Source organism: Acanthochromis polyacanthus, chromosome 7, assembly GCF_021347895.1.
Source record: "Acanthochromis polyacanthus isolate Apoly-LR-REF ecotype Palm Island chromosome 7, KAUST_Apoly_ChrSc, whole genome shotgun sequence".
In the NCBI taxonomy this organism is placed as follows: domain Eukaryota; kingdom Metazoa; phylum Chordata; class Actinopteri; family Pomacentridae; genus Acanthochromis; species Acanthochromis polyacanthus.
In genome coordinates this window covers 10,239,644-10,266,616 of record NC_067119.1, presented here as the reverse complement: position 1 = coordinate 10,266,616, position 26,973 = coordinate 10,239,644, and the positions used below count along the sequence as shown (strand labels likewise).

The window sequence follows — 26,973 nt, the reverse complement described above, 5'->3', positions numbered from 1 at the left end:
GCATCTATCATTGATTAGATTTTTTAGTGTCCACATGGATGGTTTAAACCTACCAGGAATGAACTGTTTGGCTTCTTCGGCCTCCTTTCAAGCAGTTCCAGCCTTTCTGCTCAGTAGTTACGGCTTCAGAGCTTGTCAAACACTCCGTGCAGCAACAAAGTGGCGTTTACCGTCAGAAAGCTCCATCTGCACGCTGGTCAACCGGACAGTGTTTGACTCCAGAGCGACCTCTGACCTCGGGGGCACAAGTTAAGCGCTCGCATGGAGTGCTGTTTCCCAGCCTCTGGTCAGTGGACAGAGCAGAGGTCAGCTTTGTGTCCACACAGTCGCCACAGGACTGCAGCAAACAAGTGTTCCTGGATTAGTGAGCTCGAACAAAGAGGCAGCAGCTCTGCTCCTTAATGTCCGTAGAATCAACAGTTTAACACTACAGCCATTACTTTGCACTGTATGTACTAATTGTGATGGCATACAAAGATCAACAAACCTTTAATGCTTAAAGGAAATGATTCAATATGAACATCACAATATGCTTGTTACTTAAATTAACTGATAAATGTCCGTATGTTTGTCAAGGATTTGTAATTGTTATCTAGTGTGTTCGTAGAGCTGTTTCACCACCAAAGTTTTTCCAACTATGTGTAGCTTCTCAATCTATCAGTTTACTCAGCAGCACACATAAATATTACATACTTAACGGTTACAATATTCCTTTTTCGTTTCAGTGCACTCGATACCCAGAACTTCTCTCTATTTTAAGCACTCTTTGGTCGTCGTTGTTAGGAGAGCTACTTTTTAAGTGTAATGCAAGAAGGTTTTTCTTCAATAAAACTTCAAAAACCAGTGATTTATTAACAAATCATTTATTAAATAAATAGTTCAAATAAATAACATACTATATATTCACAAGCAAAACCAAAATAACTTACAAAGGAGGTATAAGAAGAAAATCAGCACACTCTTCACAGTAGACAATCAATTCATTATCTTTGGCTATATGACATGCGTATTTTACAAAAGATCAAGTGAAAACACTGAAATGAGAAGACATTTGTATAGAATTACTGAATGAGGATTGTCATTTTGGCCAAAATCCCTTAGCCCAATCCAGATATCAGAAATCATTCATCAACAAAGACTGAACGTTGTTGTGTGAAACAGGAAAAGCCTTTCTCAGAACGGAATCTTCTGATGAGGCATAACCTTCATAATAGAAAAGAAAGGTCAGATTTAGGCTTCTCAAGGAAAAAAACAGCATGTCGACTGGAAAAAAAAAAGTGCCCTTGGCTATTTCGAGACGATTGCAGTCTGGAGAATGGGCTGAGCCATTATCTATTCAAATGCTTTGCTCAATCTATTGCTTGAAATGAGAAATTCCTTAATCCCCTCCATTTTCCTCATCGGCAAACACCCCCTTATTGCAAAACTAAATTAGTTCCAGGCGGGCCGGCAGCAAGGAATATTAACATGAAGACATGAAGGGAATATTGTACATCCAGGTTTTACACATCCATGCAGAACACAAATTAATTTTCACCTGCAAATTATATTTCATATTTTAACACTGATCAGCATAGAGGCGGCGCCACTCTTCAGGATTCCACGAATGTCACACGATGTTCTGCAGTAGAACACGACGCAGAGACAAAACGCAGTCTTCAGGACAGGTTCTAGACCCAAGAAAAGGGTCCTAAAGTCCACTCAGGAGTGTCTTCTCACTGTGCTTCTACCAGGCCTCGGAGCTGTCGCAGCTGGATCCGGGTGACGGAGCTTCTGTGTCGCTGTTCAGGGCCCAGGGGTGCGGAGGGGAGTGCAGCTGCTCCATGTTCCCCCTGAGAAAGGTGAGCAGAGCGGTGGGCGAGTGGCTGGCCGGCTGACCGCTCTGGCTCTCCAGCAGCTGCACCAGGAAGTTGATGTAGCGCATGGCCAGGCGCAGGATCTCGTTCTTGCTCAGCTTCTTCTCCGGGGGATGGGTGGGGATGAGCTTGCGGAGCTCGGCGAAGGCGGTGTTGACGTTGTGCTGGCGCCAACGCTCCCTGGTGTTGGTGAACACCTTCCTGGTCATGGTGCTGAGTACGACTGCAACAATTACCCATCAACAGAAAATTAATTAGGAGCTATTCTGACGTTCGTTTAACTCAATAATTAGACAATTAGACAAGTCCAGCTTCTTAAATCTGACAAATCAATGACAGTAACTGATTATGTTGGAGTTTTGGAATCAAAACAAGACTTTTTTATTTGACATTCTAAGTACAAAAAAACAAAAAACTCACAGGCAGCGCTTACACTTGGAGGAAAAAGAGTCAATGCCAAGTGGAAAACTCAGCAGCTAGTATTTTTTTGCACAAAAATGACAAATGACTAAATTTATAAATGAAATGTACAAGAACAGACCAGAATTAGTCTAATTTATTTGGCTGTTTGCTCCTACTTTCTCCAAAATGTACCACTCTTATTTTTCCTCTTTCTGTTTATAGATTGCTACGTATTGAAGAAGTTTTTTGACTTATGTAAGTAACATTCAGATTATAACCTCTTCTATGGTATTTAGTATATACACGCAGCATAATCTGTTGAAAAATAGTCAAATATTTTTCAGCAACTTCCTATACCTTAACCCTAACTACATGTGAAACTTGATAAAGTATTTGCTTTCTAAATGCAGAATTTGTGTGTTTAACAGACTTTCTGCTTGTATGAGACTGTTCTACAAGAACAAATAATAAGTTCATCCTCCACTTATCGCAGATTTATCTCATGTGACGCTACAACTACAAGCAAAAAGCACACAGTCACCGTGTATTACATGTCCTTGTTTTTTAATTTATTATTTATTTGACCGAAGTGGAAACACGTGGCCTCAGAGAAGGAAAATCCATCAGTACAAAGCAAATCTCTCACCTGTAAGTGTGTAGAAATGTGCAGAAATCTCAGTGGCAGAGCTGTTGTCTGCAGGTCATCAGTGTCCAGGAGTCCGGTGTGAATGTCCACTTAGTCGTGTCTTCTCATGCTCACCGAGATCCTAATGAGTGAGAAGGAAGGGGAGAGAGACAGAGAGAGAGGGAGGGATGGGGAACAGAGAGAGAGAGAGAGAGTAGGGGTGATGATGCTGCATGCTCGCATCCCACATTTTATAGCAGGGTGAGCCCTATTGTGTGACGTGTGCTGTCGTGGAGCCTCTGTGTTCATTGTGTGAGGTTGGTGTGAGTGTTTGAACACACACCCCCTCATTCTCTGTCATTTACAACCAACAGATGTGGATTTAGGATGATATTGTCCAGAAGTTATGACTTAAAATAATTTTCCTTGGTCTTTCTGTGCTGCATTTGAAGGGATTCAAGGTCTTTTTTTGCAGCTTTCATGATCCAACAGCCTTTTAAGTGACTATTTGTGCTGCTTTTATGATTCATTGCTCATTTAATCCTTGAAGGTTAGCACTAAAGGTGACAAATACATTCCTATTGAAGTGAAACTGAGACGTTCGTCTCTCTGATCCGTCTCTTAGTGCTGTGGACACTGATTCCTTTCTGTTTCTCTGACATTAGGCATGGACAACCCACCGTCCCCTCCACCGAGGAAAAGACCTTGATATCACTGGCTGCTCTGCTTTTGAATTCAGCCTGATTGGGCCACAAAAGGTAAAAATACCATATCCAGATTGACAGTCGAACAATATGGGTTTTGTTATGACTATGGTAATCTTGTTGAGCCATTCCAAGGGGCCACACATAAATTACAGAGGAAACATGGAGAGCACAGCGTCTGACTCACCTCTCTGCAGCCACTCCTCACTCCTGTCTCCCCCCTTTTCTGCCTCCCACTTTCAACCTCCGTCCACATAAAAAAAAACAAGTCTAGTTTAACCAATTGTCACTGCTCTTTTTACACCCTTCAAGTGTTGTTTCAAAGACGCAGCCTTCCATAAAAGTCTCTGTGTGGAGTAGGAATTTACATAATCCGATTAGGGGCTGGGATTAGCCCCGGGCCTGGAGAACAGGCCCGATGGGGGCCGTTTTCTGAATCGGCCATTCATGGGCTCTGCTGCACGTCCAAGAGGCTGCACCTGCAGGCCAGGCGCCGCTGCTCTCTGCCTCGGTCCAGCCTCCACTGGGTCTGCAGACACACTCTCTGTGGGGTGGTTTGACCAGTTTGTTGATATTTATCTCACCTGCAGGGCCAGGTGATGACTGAACCGGGCCTGCTATCACACAGGTCAGGATGGAAACAGAATGTGGACAAACTCCTAAAATATATTACATTTAATTAACCCTCCTGTTGTCTTCATTTACAGGCACCAAAAATATTGTTTCTTTGTCTGAAAAAAATCCAAAACTTAGCAAAAAAATTCCACAAAATTTCTGAAAATTTGCAAAACCTTCAGGAAGTTTCCCTTAAAAGTTTTATTTTTAAAAAATCCCCCAAATTTGGCAAAATTCTTGTAAATATTTTCAAAAAATGAGTAAAAATCCTCCAAAAATCCTAAAAATATCTAAAGTGATTACATATATATCAGTAAAACTTCTAATATATTCTTGAAGAACATTCACAAAAAATCCACCAAAATTTTAGATTTTGGTGGATTTTTTTTGGTGAATGTTCTTAAACATTTTTAACATTTTTTTCCACCAAAAAATGTTCAAAAATCTCCCACAAATGTTGAAAATGTGGACATCAGAAGTTTCACTGTGAAAATATTAATTTTTTTCTGCATTTTCAAACTTTAAAACGGGTTAATTTGACCCACAGGATGACACGAGGGTTAAGGTAGAGGATCCTTGATTTTTACATGAATGTTCTTTAAGAAAATACTATAAGTTTTACTAATATATAAATAATCACTTTCGATATTTTTAGGATTTTTCGGGAAGATCTTTACTCATTTAAAAAAAAATAAAATTTACAGGAATTTTCTTGCCAAATTTGGGGGATTGTTTTTTTTTTTCAAATGAAACTTTTAGGAAATTTTTGGAATTTTTTTCCTGAAGGTTTTGCAAATTTTCAGAAATTTTAGAATTTTTTTCTGCTGAATTTTTGTATTCTTTCAGACAAGGAAACAATATTTTTTGGTGCCTGTAAATGAGGACAACAGGACGGTTAATGCAGCAGAATGAGCAGGTTAGTGTCTTCACATAAGCAGTGAAATAGATCTACATCCATGTGAGCAGACACGGCATTTTACAGACATTAATGGTGCCTAAAGGATAAATTCTAATAATCTGATGACTTTTCCTATTGCAACACTGAGATTTACGGTTGTGACTGAAATGTCTTCACAACTTTTGGATTTGTTGCTGATAAAATGTAGCACATGAATTCATGTTCCCTGTTTTTTCCTCTGGAGCCATCAAAGTGTTGATTTGTTCAATTTTACCTGGAAAAACAAACACTTTTGTCTACCTTGGCTGTACTTTGTGTTTAGTTCTTAATGTTTGTACACCGGCTGATCACGAGCACGTCAGCGTTTAGCTCCTCCATGCTAAAGTACAGCCGCTAGCACGATTGCAGTTCAGTGAGCAATGCTTGTAGGTTCATTTGCCACTCAGTCTATCAGCAGATTCATTAGAAAGACAAGATGAACCAATTATTAAGAAGAAATTGTTGCATTTCTTCAGACAGATGTGTTGCACTGGAAAAAATGCCTCTCAAAACAAGAAAAAAAAACTTATTTCAAGGAACTTTTACCTTGAAATAAGTGAAAAAAATGGCTTGGTCAGATTTCTTGAAATAAGATGTGATATTTACAATATTGAGATCTCAAAATTAGCTGGTAAACTCATTTTAAGCTCTATTTTACCACGACTGTTTAGCTTAGTTGTCTTAAAATAAGACAGGCACGCTTAAAAAATAGCAGTTTTTCACTCAAAACTAGGTTTTTGCTTTGATGTAACCTCCTAATTTGAGCTGTATTAAACTTATTTTGAGTTTTCATGTAAAATTCAACTCAAAGCAAGATAATTGAAAGATTGTTTGACTTAAGATATTGGAGATGCATTGTCTTAAAACAAGTCCCTCCATCTTGCTGAAATGTCACTTGGTAAGTGAATTTATCTTAAACCAGGTGAGATGAGACATTTTAACTAAGAAGACAAATAGATTTGGTAATATTTTGAGTTTTTGCAGTGTGAAGGTTCAGTATGATTTAAACAAACAAACAAGCATTTCTTGCAATAGGAGGAGCAAAACGGTAACGTTTTTCTTTCATGTTTTTAGGCGTGGTTGCTCCTAAATCAATGCGTGTATGAACATGGAGCCAACATTTCTGCACGTCTGTGAACATCGTGTCACTGTTTATGGAGCTGATTGTGAATAATTTGTAGATAAAAAGATAAACGTATAATATATCTGCAGACATATTCATTATCACATAAAATCAATATTTCTCTGCATGTGGATGTAAAACGCCTGGATGTTTTGTTGCTGCTCATCAGGCGGATGTTTGTGATTATTAGATGTGTTATACTGTCTATTTCCTTATTCCTTCCTCTCTGTATCTTCCTGTTTGTTCTGCTTTTGTGTCAAAAACACACCATACATCTTGGTTTCCTCTTATCTAAAATCAGCATTTAACTAAAAAGGTGCCTCTGCTGGGGCTCAGTCCTATTTACAGACCAGAGGAAACACACAGGTGACAGTTAATTGCCGCCTGTGATTACAGATAACAGCAGAGTGACCTTTACAGCTGAAGCCAGTGGGATCCAAACTAAAGGATGCTGTGGTTTAAACAGCCTGTTAATTCCCACAGTATGTCTCCTACCCCATTCAGTCCAGTGTTAAGTATAGTCAGAGGCCATTACCGCACCATTAGGCTGCTGTTTACCTCGCTGTAAACGCTGGACTCCTTTGACCAGCCTGACTGCTTTTGTTCACGTGCCATTAAATAAAAACAATCTATTTCTCTCTTTGTTTGTCCACTGCTTCTTAGAAGGCAGAGGCCAGGGAGACAGACAGAGAGAGACATTTAAAAAAAACAAAAACCTGGCGAGTTATTGATGGTGGCTAGCCAGTGCTGGATGTGGCCGTCCAGAGGCAGGAGGGAGGCTGGGAGTCGATGTCCCCGGGGTCGTCTTTGTCTGGGGATCATTCCTGAGGGAGCCGGCTTCACTCTGCTGGCTCGTGAAGATAAGCACTCTCTCCACATGCTGAGAGACAACGATAAGGGGATTGCTTCACTAAATTATATAAAAAAAAGAGAAGCCCCACCATTGGAGCTGCTAAAATGAAAGACTTTATCAGTTCAGCTGGGAAAGACCCCCGATCCCACTCCTCCAACCATAAATCACAATTTGTTTTCCACTACTGAGCATGCTCAGAATGGGAGGAAAACCAAACGTGCGCACAGTTATAATTATGTTTAATCTTATTTTGTGAAGAGAACACCCTCTATAACACCTTTATTGCTTGGAAGCAGAATCTCAATGTACAATACTTTGTTTAATGTGTAGTTTTAAGTTGATTTAAAGCACTAAATAGTTTCATCAATTACAACTTTACAGATGAAGAAAAACCTGTCGTTATCTTTATCTGTTTATATACCGGCTTAACAGGAGGAATTACATGTTATTAATAGAAATAAATTAATTCTGAGTAATAAATCAGATAGACTAGAGCTGCTAAAGTCAAGAACATGTAACACTAATATAATAAAATGGTAATAAATTTAGTATTTTATTAGTGTGAAAAAAATTTGTTCAGCTTTTTTCTTATTTTTTTTGCTAATTAACGTTCCTTGAACACGAGATTTTATAAGACAAAACAGAAATGGACAAAAGCTTTTATTTCAACACAGAATATATGCCATAACATGTAAAATTTAGTCATTTCATTTGAATAAAAACCTGAAAGATTCCATTAATGACTTAAATTGAACAAATCGTTTCCTTGTCTTCTATTCAGGTCTAAAATAATCTAAGCCTCGTCTGTCCGTCACTTCTGCCGGGAACTCGCTCATAGCTCAGCCTGCCTTTCTTCAGTGGCGTCAGCACTGCAAAACAAACAACAAAACATCTCTGTCTGTTCAGTTTAACAAAGAAAGAAGCTTATGAAGAAGTGAACACAGATTCCATCCACATGTACTAGCATGACTTTTATTCAGAAAATCTGTAAAAATGTTTGATGGATGTTAAGAGCTGGTTCATCGACATAAACAGGTGATTGAATTCTTCAGTCAGGCTTCATTAAACAAGTGATTTGAAGATTGGAAGGGAAAACAACGCACTGAAAATATGTCATTTGTTATAGGTTCCCCCCCCCCCCCCTTTCTTTTACTGGATGTTTAAATCACAAGTTTTTCATGTGTTGAGATTAGAGCTGCAATGATTTATCAAAAATAACAAATTAAATGCAAACAAGTTTGATAATCGATCGGTTTGAGTAACTGGTTAACAGCAAAACTCTACATTTTCTTTTAAAATTGTAATATTATCTGGTTTCTTTTCTCTTTTGAAAGAAAAGTGGCATCATCTTGGGTCTTGGAGACACCAATTGAAACTTTCTGACTTTTGTTTAGACCAAACAACTGAGCAAGATATTTACCAACAGTGAAAATAATCACTGACTGAAGCCCTAGTCATGTTTGCACTTTGTTGCATTTTGCTTTGAGGTAAAATCATGTGGATGGAAACGCGTTTAGCTGCCATTATTCACCTTCTCCCACCGGGCCTGCAGCTTCTCCACTCCTCTTCCTCTCCTGTCCAATCCAACATCTGGAGCCGTACTGAGCTGGAACAGGCGTCAACCCTCCACTTCTGAAGAAGCAGTCGTTACCACTCTGACCTCGAGCCCACGTGCTGTCTGTAGACGGGCTCAGACTGCAGCTGAGGTGATGGTGGAGAGGATCCTGGAGGTCGCTGTAGACTGCAGGGTGTGTGGATATGTGACCGCTGGCTGGCTGCTGCAGGACGGGGCTGAATGTGGAGGTCAGTTTGAGAGGACTGTCAGCGGTATGGAGGTAGGAGGGGCAGTCGTTTGGTGGAGCCCACTGTCTCCACTCATCAGCCACTCTTTCAACAACCCTCCCCACCGCTCCAGCTCTGCTTCTACAGCCAGGAAGTTGCCCCTCCTCTCTCCACGGATCGCCGCTCGTCCAGCTCCTCTGGATGCTAACATCTGGGCTGCCAAAGGAACAACTCAGGGCAAGTTTGAAATCCGAGTTGTCCTCCTGGACCGCTCGTTCACAGAAGCTCCCCTCTGCGCTCGCTGTTTCCAACAGGAAGCTGGTGTGGTGGTCTGTAGGGAGCTGCTGTGGATGAAGGGGGTCCATGTGTTCACTGCTGCTGTTGTGGGTCCAGGGGCTGATGGGTTGGCTTCTCTGCTGGTTTGTATCAGGCTGGTTGGGATCTGTGGTCGGTGAGTACAACGAGGTGGTGTCACTGAACAGCTAAAACCAGGAAGAAAGAGGAAGAACACTGAAAAGATCCTCAGTACAGATTTATGGCATGGATGGTATATTTAATAACGTGCTAATGGAGCCCTGGTGGAGCAGCCGTGGATACCGTTTTATAGTCACATACTTCATCCACTCCTGTATGTCAGCAACCTGTCTCAGAGTTGTGAACTGTTCCAGGCACAGTTGTTCATCGAATAAAACCTTTTATTCATCCCACACAAAATGTCAGATGACTAATAGTAGGGGGAGGTTACAGATGCCTTTTGGGAGGAAAAACACCTGGTAATGGGTTTAAATCAATCTTTATTGTAGAACAAGTAGAGATCCTAGCTTTATTTTTCTGGGTGATTTTGTTTCTTGCAGCTACTGGCATTTTATGAAATACCACTATTATGCTCAACATCGTTATTTTTTCAGAAAATGTTCAGCATGCATCCTTGTATGTCTGACACAAGACCTAATGTGACGGGAGTTGTTGCTCCATGGCCTAACAAAAGTCTCTTAGTGTCACAGTCGACCTGTCCTTGGTTCTCCCTAATAGAACCTTCAGGTCGTCGCCTAACTGTTCAGGAGGACACTTCTTCTGCTTTCGTCCTTCAGTGTTGAACATCCTAAAGACATGGCTTGTTCTGCGTAGTGATACTGAAGTGTCTCTGGCATACTTCATCTCTCATTCTCTTGGTCTTTGTCTTTAGGTCATCTGTGGTCTTTTGCAGGTACTCATCAACATGCTCTCCTGCTGTGAATGGCCTTCAGTCTATTCAAAATACTGAGTTTTCTGTTCTTAACGTGCAGCAGCTTAGCCTCCTCACTGCTTATTTTTGTCTGTCAGTGTAAATCATGCTGCAAAGCTGGTATGAAGTTGTGTGATCTGCCTGGATACAAAAACACAGTAGCTTGTTTATGATATCGAAAAAATGATTAGAAAACGTTGGATAAACACACGGGCTGCACAGTGGTTTGGTGATGAGCACTTTCACCTTGCAGCTAAAAGATCCCCGGTTGTGCATCAGTTTGTGTTGGTTTTCTCCAAGTTCTCCAGCTTCCTCCAACAGTCCAAAACCATGCTGAGGTTAACAGGTGACTCTAAATTGTCCATAGGTGTGAATGTGATTGATTGTCTCCATATGTAGTCCTGTGATAGACTATGATCTGTTCAGAGTGTGTCCTGCCTTCACCATAAGTCAGCCCACCCCCCTGGCACTACTGCACCAGTATTTAGAACGTATTTTATCTCAGATGGTTTTAATTGCGTGTTTTTTTTTTTATTGCTGGCCCCGCATCATCATTTCATTCTGCAGAGCATCTCTGATGTAATCTGCCTGAATGACAAAGTAATCTGATTCTGAAAACTTATTTTTTATTTTCTATTCATTATAGTTGCGTTGCTGAGCATATTTAAGTGCTTTGTACAGCGGTGGATCACCTTGAGGACTTTATGTGGGACCTCAGGGAGCAGCTCCTTCAGCTGAGACAGAGGAGCCTCCAGGATCCACTGGACTGATGGGGCTCTGCTCAGCATCAGCTGACCGACCAGAGGGTTGATACAAGGAAACTGTAGGAGACACTTCTCCTCCTGCAGGGAATGAAAAATGTGTAACTGCACAAAGCAGATTTAGGGGTAAAATAAAGTGTAGATAATGTGAATCTTCTGTGTAAAAATGAAACAATATGTTGTGTAATTATATGAACCCTAAGCACAGCTAAAGCTCCTATTCAAACATTTACTGTGTATTTATGCTGCATGGATGAAGCCAAAGCTGGAAATAAAACTAAAAAAAAGCCTTTCTCAAACAGGAGACCAAACCATGCAAATAAAAGCTAAAAACTTCCTCTTGTGGATGGAGTCAAAACATGACTGTACTTTTTCCTGTGTGTTTCTCTATGAAGGGCTTTGGTTTGAGGATGATGTGTTCACCTGTGAAGGCATCACACTCAGCCAGTCTCTGTTCAGGAAGCTGAGAAGTTCTCTGCTGCTGGACATCAGACTGTGGAAGCAGATCTGACTGATCCATTTGGCCATTTCCAACATTTCAGACACTATCAGCACCTGAAAGACAGCAGATAAATAACTGGCTCCTGTTGATTTTTGTTTTGTTCCACCAATAATGTCATTATGGCTGAAGCAAATGAAGGATCTGCTTGTTTCATAGTCATTAGTGAACGTTAAGGGTATATTCTGATTAGTTAAGTGTCAGAATCTACCTTTTCCTTCTAATTTCTTCCACTTGAAAAAGTAAATCACAAATTGAGAAAGTAATGTGCAGATTAACTGAAACGCAAAATTAACTTTTTGTTCAAACTCTCATCAAAATCATCATAAAATTCTCTTTTCACCAGAGTTGCACAGAAGCCCTACCGTTATACAGAGTAAAACGACACCTCAGCATCACTACTTTTACCATTAATGCCATTTTAATGATGATAAACGGCTAAATGATGTGCTGAACTTTTACCAGCATTTTTGGTACTTTCTTTAGACACACTGTTGAAAACTATGAACCGTAACAGGCGGGGAAATGAGTAATGTTTGTTACATGTTCTACCTTCACGTCCAGGTCCTCGGACTTCATGCCAAACAGCACCAGAGACGAATAAACCAACACCAAGTTGCTGAAGGCTTCACTGGAAAATCTGCCATGACAAACACAAGCAGAAGCAGTGATGGTGAGCCTTTATGTAGCGTGTGTGTGCTTCATGTTGTGGGAACATAAATCTACTTGAACAGCCATTTTGTGGTAACTGGCGCCCATTTAGGCACAAAAACAAGTTTCCATAATGTAAATCATTCAATTTTAGGGTACAGACTTGATGTAAGGTTAAAACACAACCAGTCAAAAGTCTGTACACGCCTTTTCATTTAATGTTTTTTCATTTATTTTTCATTTATGTTTACATTTTAGATTTTCACTGAAGGCATCAAAACTACGAATGAACACATATGGAATTATGTCGTAAATAAAAAGTGTGAAATAACTCAAAAGATGTTTTAGATTTTTCAAAGTAGCCACCCTTTACTTGGATTACTGCTTTGCACACTCTTAACATTCTCTGGATGAGCTTCATGAGGAAGTCACCAGAAATGGTTTTCCAACGGTCTTGAAGGAATTCCCAGAGATGCTGAGCACTTGTTGGTCCTTTTGCCAACAAGAGGTAACGTGTGAGCCAGTTTCGTTGTAGCTTTTGATGGTTTTTGCAGCTGCACTTGGGGATACATTCAACGTTTTGCAATTTTCCAGATTGACTGACCTTCAGTTCTTAACGTAATGATGGACTGTCATTTCTCTTTACTTAGCTGATTGTTTTTTTGCCATAATATGGATTGTAACAATTGTCAAACACTGCTGTCAGCTGTGAACCAATCTGACTTCTGCACAACACAACGGACGGTCCCAACCCCATTAAGAAGGCAAGAAATTCCACAAATTAACCTTGACAAGGCACACCTGTAAAGTGAAAACCGTTTCAGGTGACGACCTCATGAAGCTCATTAAGACAAGGCCAAGGGTTTCCAAAGCAGTAATCCAAGCAAACAGTGGCTACTTTGAGGAATCTAACATATAAAACATATTTAGAGGTATTTCACAATTGTTTCCTTGCCATATAATTCCATATGTCTTGCTTCATAGTTTTGATGTCTTCAGTATGTATCTACAATGTAGAAAATAATAAAAATAAAGAAAAAACAAGGTGCATCCAAACTTTTGACTGGTAGTGTACGTCTTTAGGAAATGAATGCCAGTCAGTGTGATGTTATGAGGAGATGGAAACACCAACCCTCCTCCTGGGTTGTCTGGGCAGTGCAGGATGAGCCAACAGCAGCTGTACTGAAGAGACAGAGCGGTCAGCCTCATCACCAGTCCTTCGCTGGCTCGCTCCCGACACAGTTCATCCTGCTCCTAAACACACAAAAACACACACAAGCATACCTGCTGACACTGAGCTAAGTACTAGTTCTGCAGATATTATTAGCACAGGAGACAAAACACTGATAGAAATCCAGCAACACAACACATCTGTGTGTGTGTGGTACCTGAATGATGATAGCGGTGCTTTCATCCACTGTGATCACGGTGTAGCAGTGAATCCCTCCAAGCATCTGCAGGGTCGGACAGTGAGGCCTCTCCAGCACAGTTATATTAAAGCTGTAAAACAAGCAGACATTTTTCACCATTTGGCATTTCAATGGAGACTTATCACTGCTACTCTAGGTGGAACATGGCCTCTGTAGGAATATTCTTTGTTGAAATAAGGCTAGCCATGGCATTTCTAGCTGTGAGTGCCGTGGAACGTTTTAGGAAAAAATGAAGAAATGTTTTTTCATTGTCCAAATGTGATTCTAACTTCTTTTCTTGAATTAATTTTTTGGACACATACAATCAACTTCATCTCAGAACAAGAACGGATAAAATGACTGATGAAAAAAGCAATCAGCAGACTTAACAGTAATGGAAATAATAGTTTCATTTATCGTTTTTTTGGAAATTCACCTGAATCTGTCAAAACCACAACAGGACAAACATTACAATTAAAACACAGATTTCAAAATGCAGGTGTAGTTAGTGTCAACCCACAAAGAATCAGAGAATAAGCATTTAATATCTATGTCAAGATCTTTTACCTGCTTTTCGTATAATTTGTAGAGCAGTTAAATTAACCCATGAAGAGCAAAATATTTCAGACCTGAAATGGATGTTGGTATATTTGGTAAAAGCTTCCCGTTTTTCTTTTTAAAGCTGTATTTAAGGCCAAACTCCTGAAATGTGTCACAAAATGTAAGACTTTCCATTGTTTTTATGTCTATAAATTCCTCTTATCAAAACGTGGTTGCTAACATTACCCACAATGCAACTTGAGTACTAGAAATTCCTTAGGATTATTTCTAGAGCCGCAAAGCCTTTAGAAAGGTTTTATTCTTTCATCTATGCAGTGCTGATTTCAGCGTTTACAATCAGTGGAGTTCCCCGTTAATATGCTGTCATATTTGGAGCGTCTGTGTAGATATCAGGAATCCTGACGGTGGTAAAATAAACCGCTGAGCCGACTGTATTTGAGTACATTTAAAATGCTGGTAGAGCGAAGCCATAGCTGCCCAAATCACATAAAGTCATCATGATGTTTATGCTGCTCATACCACCCCATGTGCATTCTCTAAATATGGAAATTGATGTTTTTACTTGACTGGCTGAAGAAGAAAACTCACCCTGACTCTAGCGCCTGCAGCAGCATTGGACAGTTCATCAGCCCCTCAGTTACAAACAACACATAGGGCACACTGTCCTCCAGACACCATGGGGCTTTCTCATTGTCTTTAGGGAAACACATTCAGAGAAGAGAAAATTAATTCAGTATAACGATGTGAATAATGTGGTTGTGCTGGCAGCAGACCGGTGTCAGAGATGCAGGTGTTGAAGGCGAGGTGGCCGATGCTCCTCTCCCTGCAGACTGTGGCCCACGGAGACTGGCCTGGACGGTCGTACTCCACCACCAGAGAGAAACAGTTCCAGGGGAAGTCTGGGCCTATATGCTGCTCGTACACCACCACGCACACACCGTCACGCACACTGGTGGAACAGGATGGGAGTGTGAAAACAACACTTGGTACAGCATTACATAGCAGCTTCAAATATTTCCTTTAACACAGCGTTTACTTCTGTATGCCAACAGCCTCTCCTTACAAAGAAGCTGTTTTTTTACTCAGTGTTCTGAACCCTCCTGTTGTTTTTACTTACAGGCATGCAAAAAAAATATTGTGTCCTTGTCTGAAAAAAACACACCAAAAATTCAGCAAAAAATTCCTCAAATTTCTGAAAATTTGCAAAACCTTCAGGAAGAAAATTTGAATGATTCCTTAAAAGTTTCCCTTAAAAGTTTTATTTAAAAAAAAATGGCAAGAAAATTATTGTAAATATTTTCAGAAAATAAGTTAAAATCTTCAAAAAAAATACTAAAAATATCTCGAGTGATTACATATAAATCAGTAAAACTTCTAATAGTTTCTTTAAGAACATTCAAAAAAAAAATCAACCAAAATCCAGTGAAATTCGCTGGATTTTGGTTGATTTTTATGTGAATGTTCTTAAGACACATTTTTAACATTTCTTTTTTCCACCAAAAAATGTTCAAAGATTTCCCAAAAATGTTGAAAATGTGGAAATCAGAAGTTTCACTGTGAATACATTTTTTTTCCCCCACATTTTCAAACTTTAAAACGGGTCAATTCTGACCCACAGGACGACACAAGGGTTAAACTATAAAGAAGTACAAACCATTATCTGTTCTATGTATTTTTATTTTATTAATGCCAAGATAATAAATACTCACAAATCTATATTTAAGAGGATTCTGCTGAAATATAGACGTAAACTATGCTGAATTGAGACAACTGTACATTTTTACCTGCTGACCACACTGGCACCATTCAGCTTTTTCTTGTTCTCAGGACAAACTGCAGTCACAGCAGCACCTGAAACAACAAACACACAAACTTATTTAACTGTGTGACACAACCACAATCATGTTAAACTAAAAATGTTTTTCATTTTGTTCCAAGGATTGTAGCAAGGTTTAGTCTGTGGCTGGTTAATTTTTATTCCAGCTTGGCTGACTTTAGCCACAGTGTGAAGTTCATTAGACGTGCTGCTGATACTGTGATTAGAGGTCAAAGTGTTGCTCACCCATCACTTGGTTCAAGCTGTTGATGATTACTGATCTGCTCTCATCAGAGTCCACTGACATTATGATAAGAGTCTACAGACGAGAAAAGTCAGCCAGGATCATATCAAGTGTTTCACACAAACATTGATGACTTTGCACACAATTAACTTTACATACTAATAACGCAGCACAAATTAATCAGCAACATTTAAATAATGCATTTTATAACTGCATGAAAATAAAACAGTGCCAGGAGTCACTAGCAGCTTTTGTCGTGACACTGACTTTCTCTGTGATGTTGTGTCCTGTCCTGCTGTGGATCCATTCAGCCATCAGCTTCTGCAGCTCCAGTAGTTTAAGGTTGGGCTCCTGGTTCTTGTGACTGAGGTAGAGGATGATCTGCAGCCTCTTCAGCAGCTGCTGCAGACTCTCCTCTAAACAAGCCTCCGCTGCCTTGGTCAGGTACTCTTTAGTGTAGAGAAAAACACCGTCAATATCACAGTATTTAAATACAGTATTAGGTCACAGCCACTGTGGAATCTCTGAAGCTTAAAACTCATTCAGCAGCGATGATAACATGATGACAAAATTACAAAACTCTGCTTCATCTATAGCAAGTACTTCTGTATTTAAATCAGAATGCTGTTTCATATGTTTCCAGCCCACTAAAAGAGGTTTATTTTAAATACTACTGGTAATTCTCTTAATTATACAATAATCAGCCAAAACATTAAAACCACCTGTTTCATATCATGTAGGTCCCTGCAAAAATCAGCTCTGACCTATTTATTGGGGCATGGATTCAAGTTTGCAACACATTTACGTAGGTGGTACGTGTCAAAGAAACATCCACATGAATGCCAGGACCCAACGTTTCCCAGCACAACACTGTACTGTAACTAATGTTATAAAACCGCTGTCAGGGTTTTTATGCTGTGGCTGATAAACATAAGGTTTAAGTAGCTTTAAAGTCAAACTGCTGGAGCTCAGACAGACCCAGTGCAGTACTGAGGTTGCACTTCAGCAGCAGCTCCTTGAACGTCACCAACACATGCATCAGAGCCACCTGGTTGAAGAGCTGCTCCTGATCTGCATGCAACACAGCGGTAAAAAGTACAGCTTTGAAGTGTAGGATTAATGGATAAATCCTTGAATAAAACTCTCACAAATGTGTCACTAAAGTGACATTTCATACCTCTGACCAGCTCTGCGTTCTGTACAGGAGTCCTGCAGAGCGCCCTCTCCTGCTGCTTGAGGAGGAAGTGAGTTTGGTCGGGTGCCAGGCAGCTGAAGTCCCCCCACACCGGGAAGTTGAGCCCCAGCTCTCTGGCGAAGCTCAAACAAGGCTGAGCCAAGGCCAGCAGCTCACTGTAGGCTCGCTGCTGGCTGTCTGTACGGGAGCAGAGGTTTAAATACAACAACAAAGACACTGCAGTTCAGATTGGTGAGTGAGAAAGTGCTCAGATAGCACTGAAATCAGTATTAGCAGTGAAAGGTATAAGAATAAAAATCTCTTGCAAAGAGATTTTAAAAGGCATTTAATGTAGGTTAGCTTTAAGTATTTTTATGTTGTTTTTGGTTCATTAATTATTACATATAATGTCTAATCACCTCCAATGATGGATTCTGTATAAAGCTAACACAAAAAATAACAACCTCCAAATAAATTTAAGGAGGAAAATGTGTAAAACTACTTGATAAAAAGTTAAAAGTAACATTAAAATGTACTTTCCAGCCTGGTAATGTAGTCTAGCTGGAGGTGTGGTGTTTGTGTGGCACCTGTAGCTTGGACCAGAACTACTCTGTTCTGTTTCTCCTGAAGGTTTGACTGACTGATGAGATTCTGCTCTCTGGTAGCATTTCCTGATGCAGCGACACTCGTGTACGTTGGTCTCCTGTTTGGTGTTTGGTCTGCAGAAGTCTGCAGCTCCAGTGATGGTTTGCTCACCTCTGGTTCTGATAAAAATGAGATGAGATCACAGCGCGTAACTTTAGCTTGAACCCGACACTATTTATACTTGAAGATGAACTTCCTTACAGCTCGTTCTACATGTGGATTAAATCATGTCAGTGGGACAGCAGTCAGATTGGTGCTGCGACGAGCGATTATTTACATTATTGTTAAATCTACTGACCATCTGTCCGTCAATCATATTGTCAGTAAAATGTCAATAAATACCAAAGTTTACTTTTTTGTTTATACAGTCCACAATCCTTCCAAAAAACATCAAACAGAGATTTTGCCATTTTTGCTTAAAACATTTCTTCAAACGATTAATAATTATCATGCTCCTGATTTATTTTACTGTAATCAGCTAAAAACACTGCTAATAACATTACTATTTGGAGATTTATACACTTCATATGTAGATGTAAAATCAAATATGGAACAGTAGATCTTCAAACTGTTCTGAAGGCCTTAGATGTGTTTGTAGAAATGTGCAACATTCAGCAGGAAAATTACAACAATCGACGGTCGCTTTGGGGGTGATTTTTTTTTTTTAACTACTTCTCCTTCCTTCCTCACTTCTTTGTCCAGATATTGAGTGCTAACATTGCTGAGGATGTTTCAATCTTTTAAATACAGAGAGACAAACAGTGAGGATGTTTCTGAATAAAGCTCTGGAACTGATCCTGAGGAGCGTCAGACTGACTCTACTTGTGATCCGCCACCAACTATTTATGTCACAGATTTCATTCAAAACATCTAGATCAGTTTATATTGTTGCCTCTTGTCTGTTCTCTTATTTAAATTTTTAAAAAACATGTAATTGTTTGTGTTACTTCTCAGTCACATTAATTCCAGTGCTGAACATGATCTACATTAACTGTTGGAGCAGCAGGCCACAGTCTCCTCACTGTTTGGTGAATCTGTTTCCTCCATTGTCACATTTCATTCTTGGCAAGTGGTGGGGTAGAGATGTGAGGGAAGGAAGTGAGGAGCCACGCTGGCAAAAGGGAAATCATTGTTTGTCTTTTAAGTCCCAAATCTGGTGTTCGTGTGTTGATAGGACCACCAGATGGAGACAAAGTGAAACTTCAATCATACAGGAACAATTTCAGTACTCGGTGCCTGAAGAGTACGTTTATGTCCCAGTAAATCCACCACCAGGTCTATATTTAAAAACTGCTTCATACGAACACATCACATATAAAATTAGGTCTTTCTCTAACAGTTTGACAAATATTGTACCAATAATGCACCCACAACATAAACAGTTATCATGGGGGGGTGTTAGCAATTCTTCTGCAACTTGATGGCAACAGCTTTGACCAATCGCACTTGAAGCACTTTTGCACTTACTGAAGGTTTTTCCTTATGTCTGAATTCTTGCTTGTGTTGTATGTCGCTTTGGACAAAAGCGTCTGCTAAATGAAATTGTAGAATTGTATCATTTCCCCTGTAGCGTGTATCTGATTGTTAAGTTTCTGGATTCTACCAACTTAAAGTTTAAATTGACAACATGGACTATCTCTGAGCCAGCATGGTAAGCGTGTTAAGTCATTATCTGTGAAAACAAAAGAGTGATGAGGTTTTTTATGTGTCTATTTTAGTTATGTGACTTAATTTACTTTTATTATGGATATACATAATGTCAGACTGTCTGGTTAAATTATTAACAACAGTTTCTGTTCTGTTCAGATAAAAGGAACACTGAATAGCAAAAAAAAAGAAAAAGAAAAAAAACTTCATCTATGGATACAAAAACAATGAGGTCATCAGACAAAAATTGCAATTAAGGCTGCAGAAACATGAAGTAGGTGCTGAAAATCATGGTCAGGCTTTGTGAGAGGAACAGATAGTAACTACAGATTACCTGGAGAGTTGTCTGAACCCGGAGCTGTCACAGTAACTGGAGCAGCCTGCTGGGACCTCAGCATCATGAAGGTGGACAGAGGGTCGAGGTCCTTCTCTGGTGGACGTCTGGTAAACAGCAGACCTGTGTGATCATCTCTGGAGGACACAGTCTGCTCAGAAATGTGGACATTCTCCTCTGTTTTCCAGTCATTTTCACCAGTGTTGATGAAGTATGTTTGAGCTGAAGACGTGGCTGCAGCTCCTGAAAACGTCTCCTCGTCTTTGCTGCTGGTGGAGGCAGCAGATTTTACTTGATTTCTGTCTGTGCTGGCAGGATGCATCAGAAATGTGTTCGGAGATACATCTGTTTGGAGACATCCTCTGTTTGTGTGATTTGGCATGATGGATTTGACTGAAACAAGAAGAACAAATGCATATGTCACAAATGTACAGCAAAAAACAAGGCTAGAAACAAGAAATAGGGTCTAAATACTTAATTTTTTATGAACAGGCTAACTGTTGCTCTCAACTGTCCATAGCCATGTTGTTTACGTTCATTAAACCTTACTTGTTTTTTTCAGATTATTAGTCTAAAATCAAAATATGTTCAGTTTATCCTCCTAGATAAGGTACCTCTATAGTTTTGGCACATTGAACAAATATATTACTAATGCAATAAATAGATAGTTCTTTTTTCTATTATATAAAAATAAATTACTCGTCAAATAGTTTTATCTCTACTTCTCATAAAAAGAAACACTTCTGTTTGAAATCCATCGCCAATTCACCAACAGTCATTCAATTACACCAACTAACACTCACCCTCCACATGCTCAAGTGGGAGTTTTCTGAAGTCTTCCATCTTTTCCTCCCCGCTGGATGAAAACTCAGACATCAAGCTCTCTGTGAACTCACGACTGCAGCACAGCTTCACCTCCACGTTTGACTGCAGTTTGTCACCAGCGACGGCAAAGCTTTGTTTTTCTAATTTAACAGCTCTCAAGGCTTCACTCAGAGGCTGGAAGTCAGCGGTCGGTTCATACATTTGAGGCTCTGTGAATAAAAGTACAGTAGCATACTCTGTAAATCTGACAGGGCTAGAGCTTCATTTAACTCGCCACATTCACAGGTGGAAGAAGAAAGCATATTATTATTAACATTGTTGACTGTCTCCGGAATAGTATTCAAAAGCAAAATCTGGTGCAGCAGAATGTGTCAAGATCTAAATATACTGGATCCTACAGTGCAGCTCAGGAGTAAATCCATCTCATAAATAACACTGTAGGGTCTGAACCTCAAGACTTTAACATTATTTCATCGCATTAATCTTTTCTTTTCTACTGGAAAGCACTTTGGAACGACAGTTTTTGCTTTAAATGTGTTTAAGTATAAGTCTTGGTGACTTGACTCTATCTTTTAACTCTCGCCCCTCATTTGCAGAGCAGACTTTAAATCTCCACATCCAACCTGACATTTTGTAAATCTCCCTCCAGAGCTGCAGAAGACGTTAGAACTGTTTTCAGTCGCTGTCTGGGGATGAAGACGTGAAGATTTGCAACTTTAAACTCAGGAAACATGATGACATCTGGTGGTCTGCAGAACTTACAGCAGCTCTTAGAGGCTGAGGCCAAAGCACTGCAGCAACTCTCTGAGGCAGCTTCCAAGACATAACATGGATTAATCTCAATCTTAGACTAAAACATGAATTAAACACAGCACTCCTTGACTAAAGTTTTCAGTCTAGGATGAGGCTTAATCATTATCTGGGATCTGAGCCTCGTAGTTTATAGTTTCTGTATTGTTTATGTGCAATAAAATTCCAGAAAGGGTTTTGTTCAGAAGTGCTGCAGTAAATACACATAAATCCTCCAATAAGTCTTCATGTGTCTGTCCAGTATCCTCTGTGGAATCAAGTAGTTTAACTTTATGGTAGATATTTACATTACATATTTCATAAAACACTACTTGTATTTCTTGACGATGGTACATGGTGGAAATGTTCCCGTAAACATCATCGTATTTCTTATTCTTCTGTTATTTAAAAAAATTAAAATAAAATCCCTTGAGCATATCATTCAGCAAAACTGACTAAAGCACTTTCTGAAGCACCAGTGATGGCTGAGATGCCTTTGTGTCGTTCCTTAAGGGGAAGTAAGCTGAACCATGTCCCCCTTTAATTACAAAACGATGACGTTAAACATCTTGTTACCTGATAACAGAAATCCAACCACAAAGGTCGGATGCTTCTCTGCTTTCCAAAGTGCCACCTTCATCTCTCTCTGAGCTCTCGCTGACACCAAAGAGCTACATGACAATAATAATTAAAGTCAGAGGAGCTTCTTTGCAAACAGTAACACAGAGACATTACTTTATAGCATTGAGTCTCTGCCTGATATTTAAATCTGGTGTGGTGTTCATGCACATTCCTAACACATAAATACTTTCGTTAAAATGTGATATTTCTATTTTTGTTCGTGCAGTCACTGATATGTATAAAAATAAACTAAAGCCTCATCAGCATACCTGTTTAATCGGTAGTTTGACTACAACGCGGCCTTATATCGTAACTTACAGTCTAAAAGGAGACATCTCTTCCTCCTGGAGGTCAGATGTGGACAGATAGATGTAGGTTTGACTCTTCTTAGGAGTCGGGCTCAGAGTCAAGTCCAGCTCCATTTCAGTTGGAAGCCACGCACGTCCTGAGAGAAATATTAAATTTAGGATATTTGCAGAGGTCTGCAGCACTATTAGTGTCATTTTAAAAATCAACTACTGGCTACTAAAACAGTCTAAGAGACAGATTCTGTAGATTTGTTTCCTGATACAAAAAAACAACTGTAAGCTCTCTTGAACCTGGAACATCTGACTCCATCAGTCCTCCGTTCATTGTTCGTTCTTCACCAGCTTCCTCTGGTGCTTCATACTGTGAAATATCCACATCTGAACCGGCAGCTAAAAACAAATATATCTGTTTATGTTTCTGCTGTTTACTCTTGTGCAATTTTATTTAATCTAAAAGCACTTGTATCCTGTCTTTACCTTTATGAAGCAGATCCAGGACTGAACACTCGTCATCCAGCAGTTCAGGAGACACGTTCATACGACCACAGACGCTTGAAAAGGAGGTGTAGTTTTCTCTGGTCAGCTGCAGATTGTCAACCACAGCGGGTAGCAGCAGCAACTAAACAAAAAAAGAACATGACGAGGAATAAACTGATGACATAATTGGTGTTTAGAGCTTGTGTTTGTTGTAATTACCTCTCCCTTTGTGAGTGACTCCTTCACAAACTCCTCAAGAACGCCTGCATGAAGGTCAGCGGCGTCCAAATCTGGAGGTTTTTTGTAAGACACACAGCGCCTGAAACAGCTGTACGAGGATTTAGCATTATTGTTACATGAGGAAATGAAGGCGGAACTGCTCTTTCTTGTCGGTAATGAGCAGGTTTCAAGATGCACCTGAACACAGTGTCCTCAGAAACGATGTTTCCTGTTGGACTCAGCAGAGGGTCGGCCACAGGAAGCGTCCTCAGTCTGGACAGTTTGGCTTTCAGTGCCGGTAAATGTCTCCTAAACTGTCCTAAATGATCAGCAGCCATAAGTTCCTCTGGTAGGCGCAGATCTTTGACAGATGTAAACATGTTTTGGTCAGAATCAAATATTTCCTTTACCTTATTGTAGGAGTAAACTCTGACATGAAATAAGTTACCTTTGCTCTTAATTCCAGCTTCCATCTGCTCAACTGTCCACTTAGAAAACAACTCCTGACACGGATCACTGATCAGAGACTCTTTGAAGAGACAAAAATGCAGATCCAGATTGAAATCCTCCAGTGAATCAGGATTAGAACTGGGTACCACCTCCACATCTTGTTTCACGGTAAATCTGAAATGCAACAGAACTATTATTAAAATCTCTCATCGGACACTGAAATTATGAATTTATTAAGTTTCAAAGTAACCGAACCTTTCGACTGAATTAACTGGTTGGTTTTTTCGTCCCAGATCATCAAGCACAGAACCACTGACGACGAGTTTGCAGGTAGAGATCACCTTTCCTATTAAGGAGGATAATATAGAAACAGTACTGCAATAAATTGTGTAACACACAATCACAGACACCTACAGGCTGAGACAACAGAGAATTATCTCCAAGTTTTATACAGCAATGTGAACCAATCAGCCACAGCATTAAAACACTGAAGTTCTGCTTGAAACCCTTTAGTCATGGCAATCATCTGGATGTTGATGACACGTACTACCCACCACAGAAAACCACCACATTGCAACAGCAGTGGACCTTACAGCCCATCTCACCACATAATCAACTCAAGAAGGCCTCAAGAAACAGAAGAATGGATGGGATTCAGTGGAACAAGCCTGAATCATGGACCCTGCTATCCACTAGATCTCAAGGTAAATGCCCAGAACTATTTTAGCAGCAACAGAGGGACCTACACAATAATAATCAAGTGGTTTTCATGTTGTGGCTGACGGGTGCCCAGCCAAATGGCTGTAGGTGGGATGCAATTGCTTCTCTGTGCACAATGCTTCCTTTTAGAGTAAAGGTGCAGTAGCAGATTTAGTTAAAAACTAATAAAGGAAAATCTTTGAAGAGTTATGTAGAGGGTGATGAAACTTGGAAACGATATTTTAAAGAGAAAAATCATTAATAATGTGAATATTATGAAGTAAGCAGGTCCCTATAACACCAGAGAACACATTTTTAACTGTATTTTCTAACGAATGCATGGCTAACACAAAACAGGACACTATTTGTGCCAAATACCCCACTAAAATTTAATGTAAAGATTTGCCACAACACAGAAAGCTACAGAACAATCTAATAATTTGGACTCCTGCGTACCTCTGACCCATGGTGTCCTGTAGGTGACTTCAGGCAGCTTTCCACTGTGGGGATACTGGTCACTGGTTCCAGTCAGGTAGGGAGTCGGCAGAGCCAGCAGGTTCATTTTCACCTTCAGACTGGTGCTGGACTGAAATTAACACACAACACTTTGAACAGCGGTGTCAAACTCATTCTAGTTCAGCGGCTACATTCAACCCAATTTGATCTCAAGTGACCAGTAAAATCAAAGCATAATAACCTATAAATAACCACAACTTAAATTTTCCATCTTTGTTATAGTGCAAAAACGTGCATTCTGAAAATGCTGAATACCCCTGACTTAGAAAGAAAGCAGGCAGAACAACAACATTTTATGAGATGCTGGCAGGTAAAATAAACAAGTCACAAAACCACCTCAAAAACATAGTCCAGAGCTTTATATCTGATAGCAGAGAAGCCTTCAGCACAGCCATCCTTCTCGGACCTGAAAACAGCAAAAATAACAATCCAAAAAACCACAAAAATAAAGCAGCTTTTCAGGAAAAAACAGCATCATGTTTTCATATTATTATTGTTTACTATTTGATTTATTAATGTAATATTTAGCCAGCATAAATATGTCACTAAAATAAATGTGTCACAATCTTTTTTTAATGCTACCTTAGCTTAGCTAGCTAACGTCTTCAAGCTAGCTAAGCTACAATGTTAGCTAGCTGAAATTAAATTGTTTTCTAAAGCTTTTAACTCGACAATTTAAGCTTTCAGCAGCTCAAATTTAACAAATCGAATTTCTATAACGACATTGTGTTGGTTAATATGATACTTACATGATGGCTGTTTTGGTGCAATCAGAAATCGATGAGAATATTATGAGTTTATGTCAAATACCCGTCAATGGGTCTGACGTCTGCGCATGCGCTCTTGTACGAAGCAGCGCCAACCTAAACGATTATAATTTGACAAGAAATATAAGTAATTTTAAAACTTGTTTTAATAATTGTATTTTTTAACCAGAAGATTACAATCGGAGAATATCATAACATTAGAGTAATTTTTAAATATTTTTTCCACAAAAATATACATTACAAAGAGGTAAATTAAATAATAACCATCCAAAAGGACTAATAAGAATTAACCAAAAACCACTGATTTCCAGATTTTTTTTCTGCAGGAACACTGTATATTTTTCACCACAGGGAGGCACCATTGACCAGGCTAATAAATAAAGTGCTGCTACTGAGGATGTAAAGTGGTTGGTGCAAGTTCTCAAATCCAAAACTGAAAATTAGACAAGCAGGACAAAGTTTTATTAATTTTAAGCCACTAAATCACTTCATTCCCCATCAAATTTGAATGAATATGTAAAATATGTTACTGTAAGTGAAAGAAAAGATGTTGTTGTTCAGTCTCTGAGGAAAACTGTCGTTTTTTCTTTCTTTCTTTTTTCCATCTTTCTTTGTCTCCTCTGCGAGCTTGTAAATCTTGCGTGTGACTTGACTGGACGGTCTGAAAGTTAATGGACTCTTAAATTTCTATGTTTGGAGTTTACTAGTTTCTCATCCAGGTGAGAATTTCATGGGCTGCAGTTTAAGACACATTCAGTGAAAAGCTGACTCTAGCAATGCCTGTTTTTACACTTCAGTGAGAAACTGCAGAAAAATTCCAGTTGACACCAAACTGCGCTAAATGTTTGATTAGCACCTTTCAAAACCATCCAGTCATCCAATACAACAGGTGCAATGTATCTGATTTTATGTGTAACTAACAGGCAAACGGTTTTCATCGACTGCATGAAAATATGAAAACTTTAACCTCAATACAGTAAAAATAAAAACATAATTTCTAGTTGAGGACTAGGACTGAAAGAGATGTGATTTGTGGTTGTTGTGTGTCGAACTGTGCACCCTGCAGGTGTTTTGTATCTTTGTGATCATTGTTTTGGTCCCCTTTAGGTCATTTTATGTCTGTTTTGTTTGGGTTTTTTGTATCTTATGTATCAGATTCAGGACATTTTGTGTCAGTGTATCTTTATGGCTGTTTTTTAAATCATTGTCAACAGTCAGAATTAGAAACTATTTAATTGTCAAGCATAACAAGTATAACAAACAGTAAAATCTTATGCCATTGCATGTCTCACTTCTAAAGTTTTGCATCTCTTTGTGGTCATTTGCTTAAAATGTTGATCATTAGTTGTATTTTTGTGGTGCTGTATCTCTCTGTAGCCATCCTGTGTCACATTTAGGATATTTTATGGCTTGTTTTATTTATCTTTATGGTTGTTTTT

The 26,973-nt window shown here is 39.4% G+C and overlaps 2 protein-coding genes and 1 long non-coding RNA gene across 3 annotated transcripts; 1 reads left to right on the top strand and 2 right to left on the bottom strand.

Annotated features, from left to right (window-relative positions):
• Positions 1–847: 847 nt before the first annotated feature.
• On the bottom strand, positions 848–3,126 carry tal2 (T-cell acute lymphocytic leukemia 2). The gene is made up of 2 exons (XM_022219802.2): positions 2,905–3,126; positions 848–2,079 (listed from the first exon to the last, which is right to left on the bottom strand). The coding sequence occupies exon 2, from the start codon at positions 2,063–2,065 to the stop codon at positions 1,727–1,729; it is 339 nt and encodes a 112-aa protein (XP_022075494.1). The 5' UTR covers positions 2,066–2,079; positions 2,905–3,126; the 3' UTR covers positions 848–1,726.
• A 392-nt stretch (positions 3,127–3,518) lies between these two features.
• Positions 3,519–17,373, top strand: LOC127534845 (uncharacterized). The gene is made up of 3 exons (XR_007943410.1): positions 3,519–3,641; positions 11,947–12,055; positions 17,268–17,373. It is a non-coding gene; the product is annotated as an uncharacterized LOC127534845 (long non-coding RNA).
• Positions 7,532–25,601, bottom strand: shoc1 (shortage in chiasmata 1). Its single transcript, XM_051951117.1, has 28 exons — positions 25,517–25,601; positions 25,104–25,173; positions 24,708–24,837; positions 23,808–23,898; positions 23,551–23,726; positions 23,301–23,463; positions 23,103–23,211; positions 22,884–23,025; positions 22,698–22,796; positions 22,417–22,543; positions 22,054–22,148; positions 20,667–20,897; positions 19,864–20,256; positions 17,825–18,001; positions 17,241–17,435; positions 17,042–17,134; positions 16,331–16,512; positions 16,066–16,138; positions 15,788–15,854; positions 14,777–14,952; positions 14,592–14,697; positions 13,422–13,533; positions 13,166–13,287; positions 11,935–12,022; positions 11,307–11,438; positions 10,815–10,964; positions 8,647–9,379; positions 7,532–7,984 (listed from the first exon to the last, which is right to left on the bottom strand). Coding segments are annotated over exons 1-28 (4,320 nt in total). The 5' UTR covers positions 25,519–25,601; the 3' UTR covers positions 7,532–7,898.
• Positions 25,602–26,973: the final 1,372 nt, after the last annotated feature.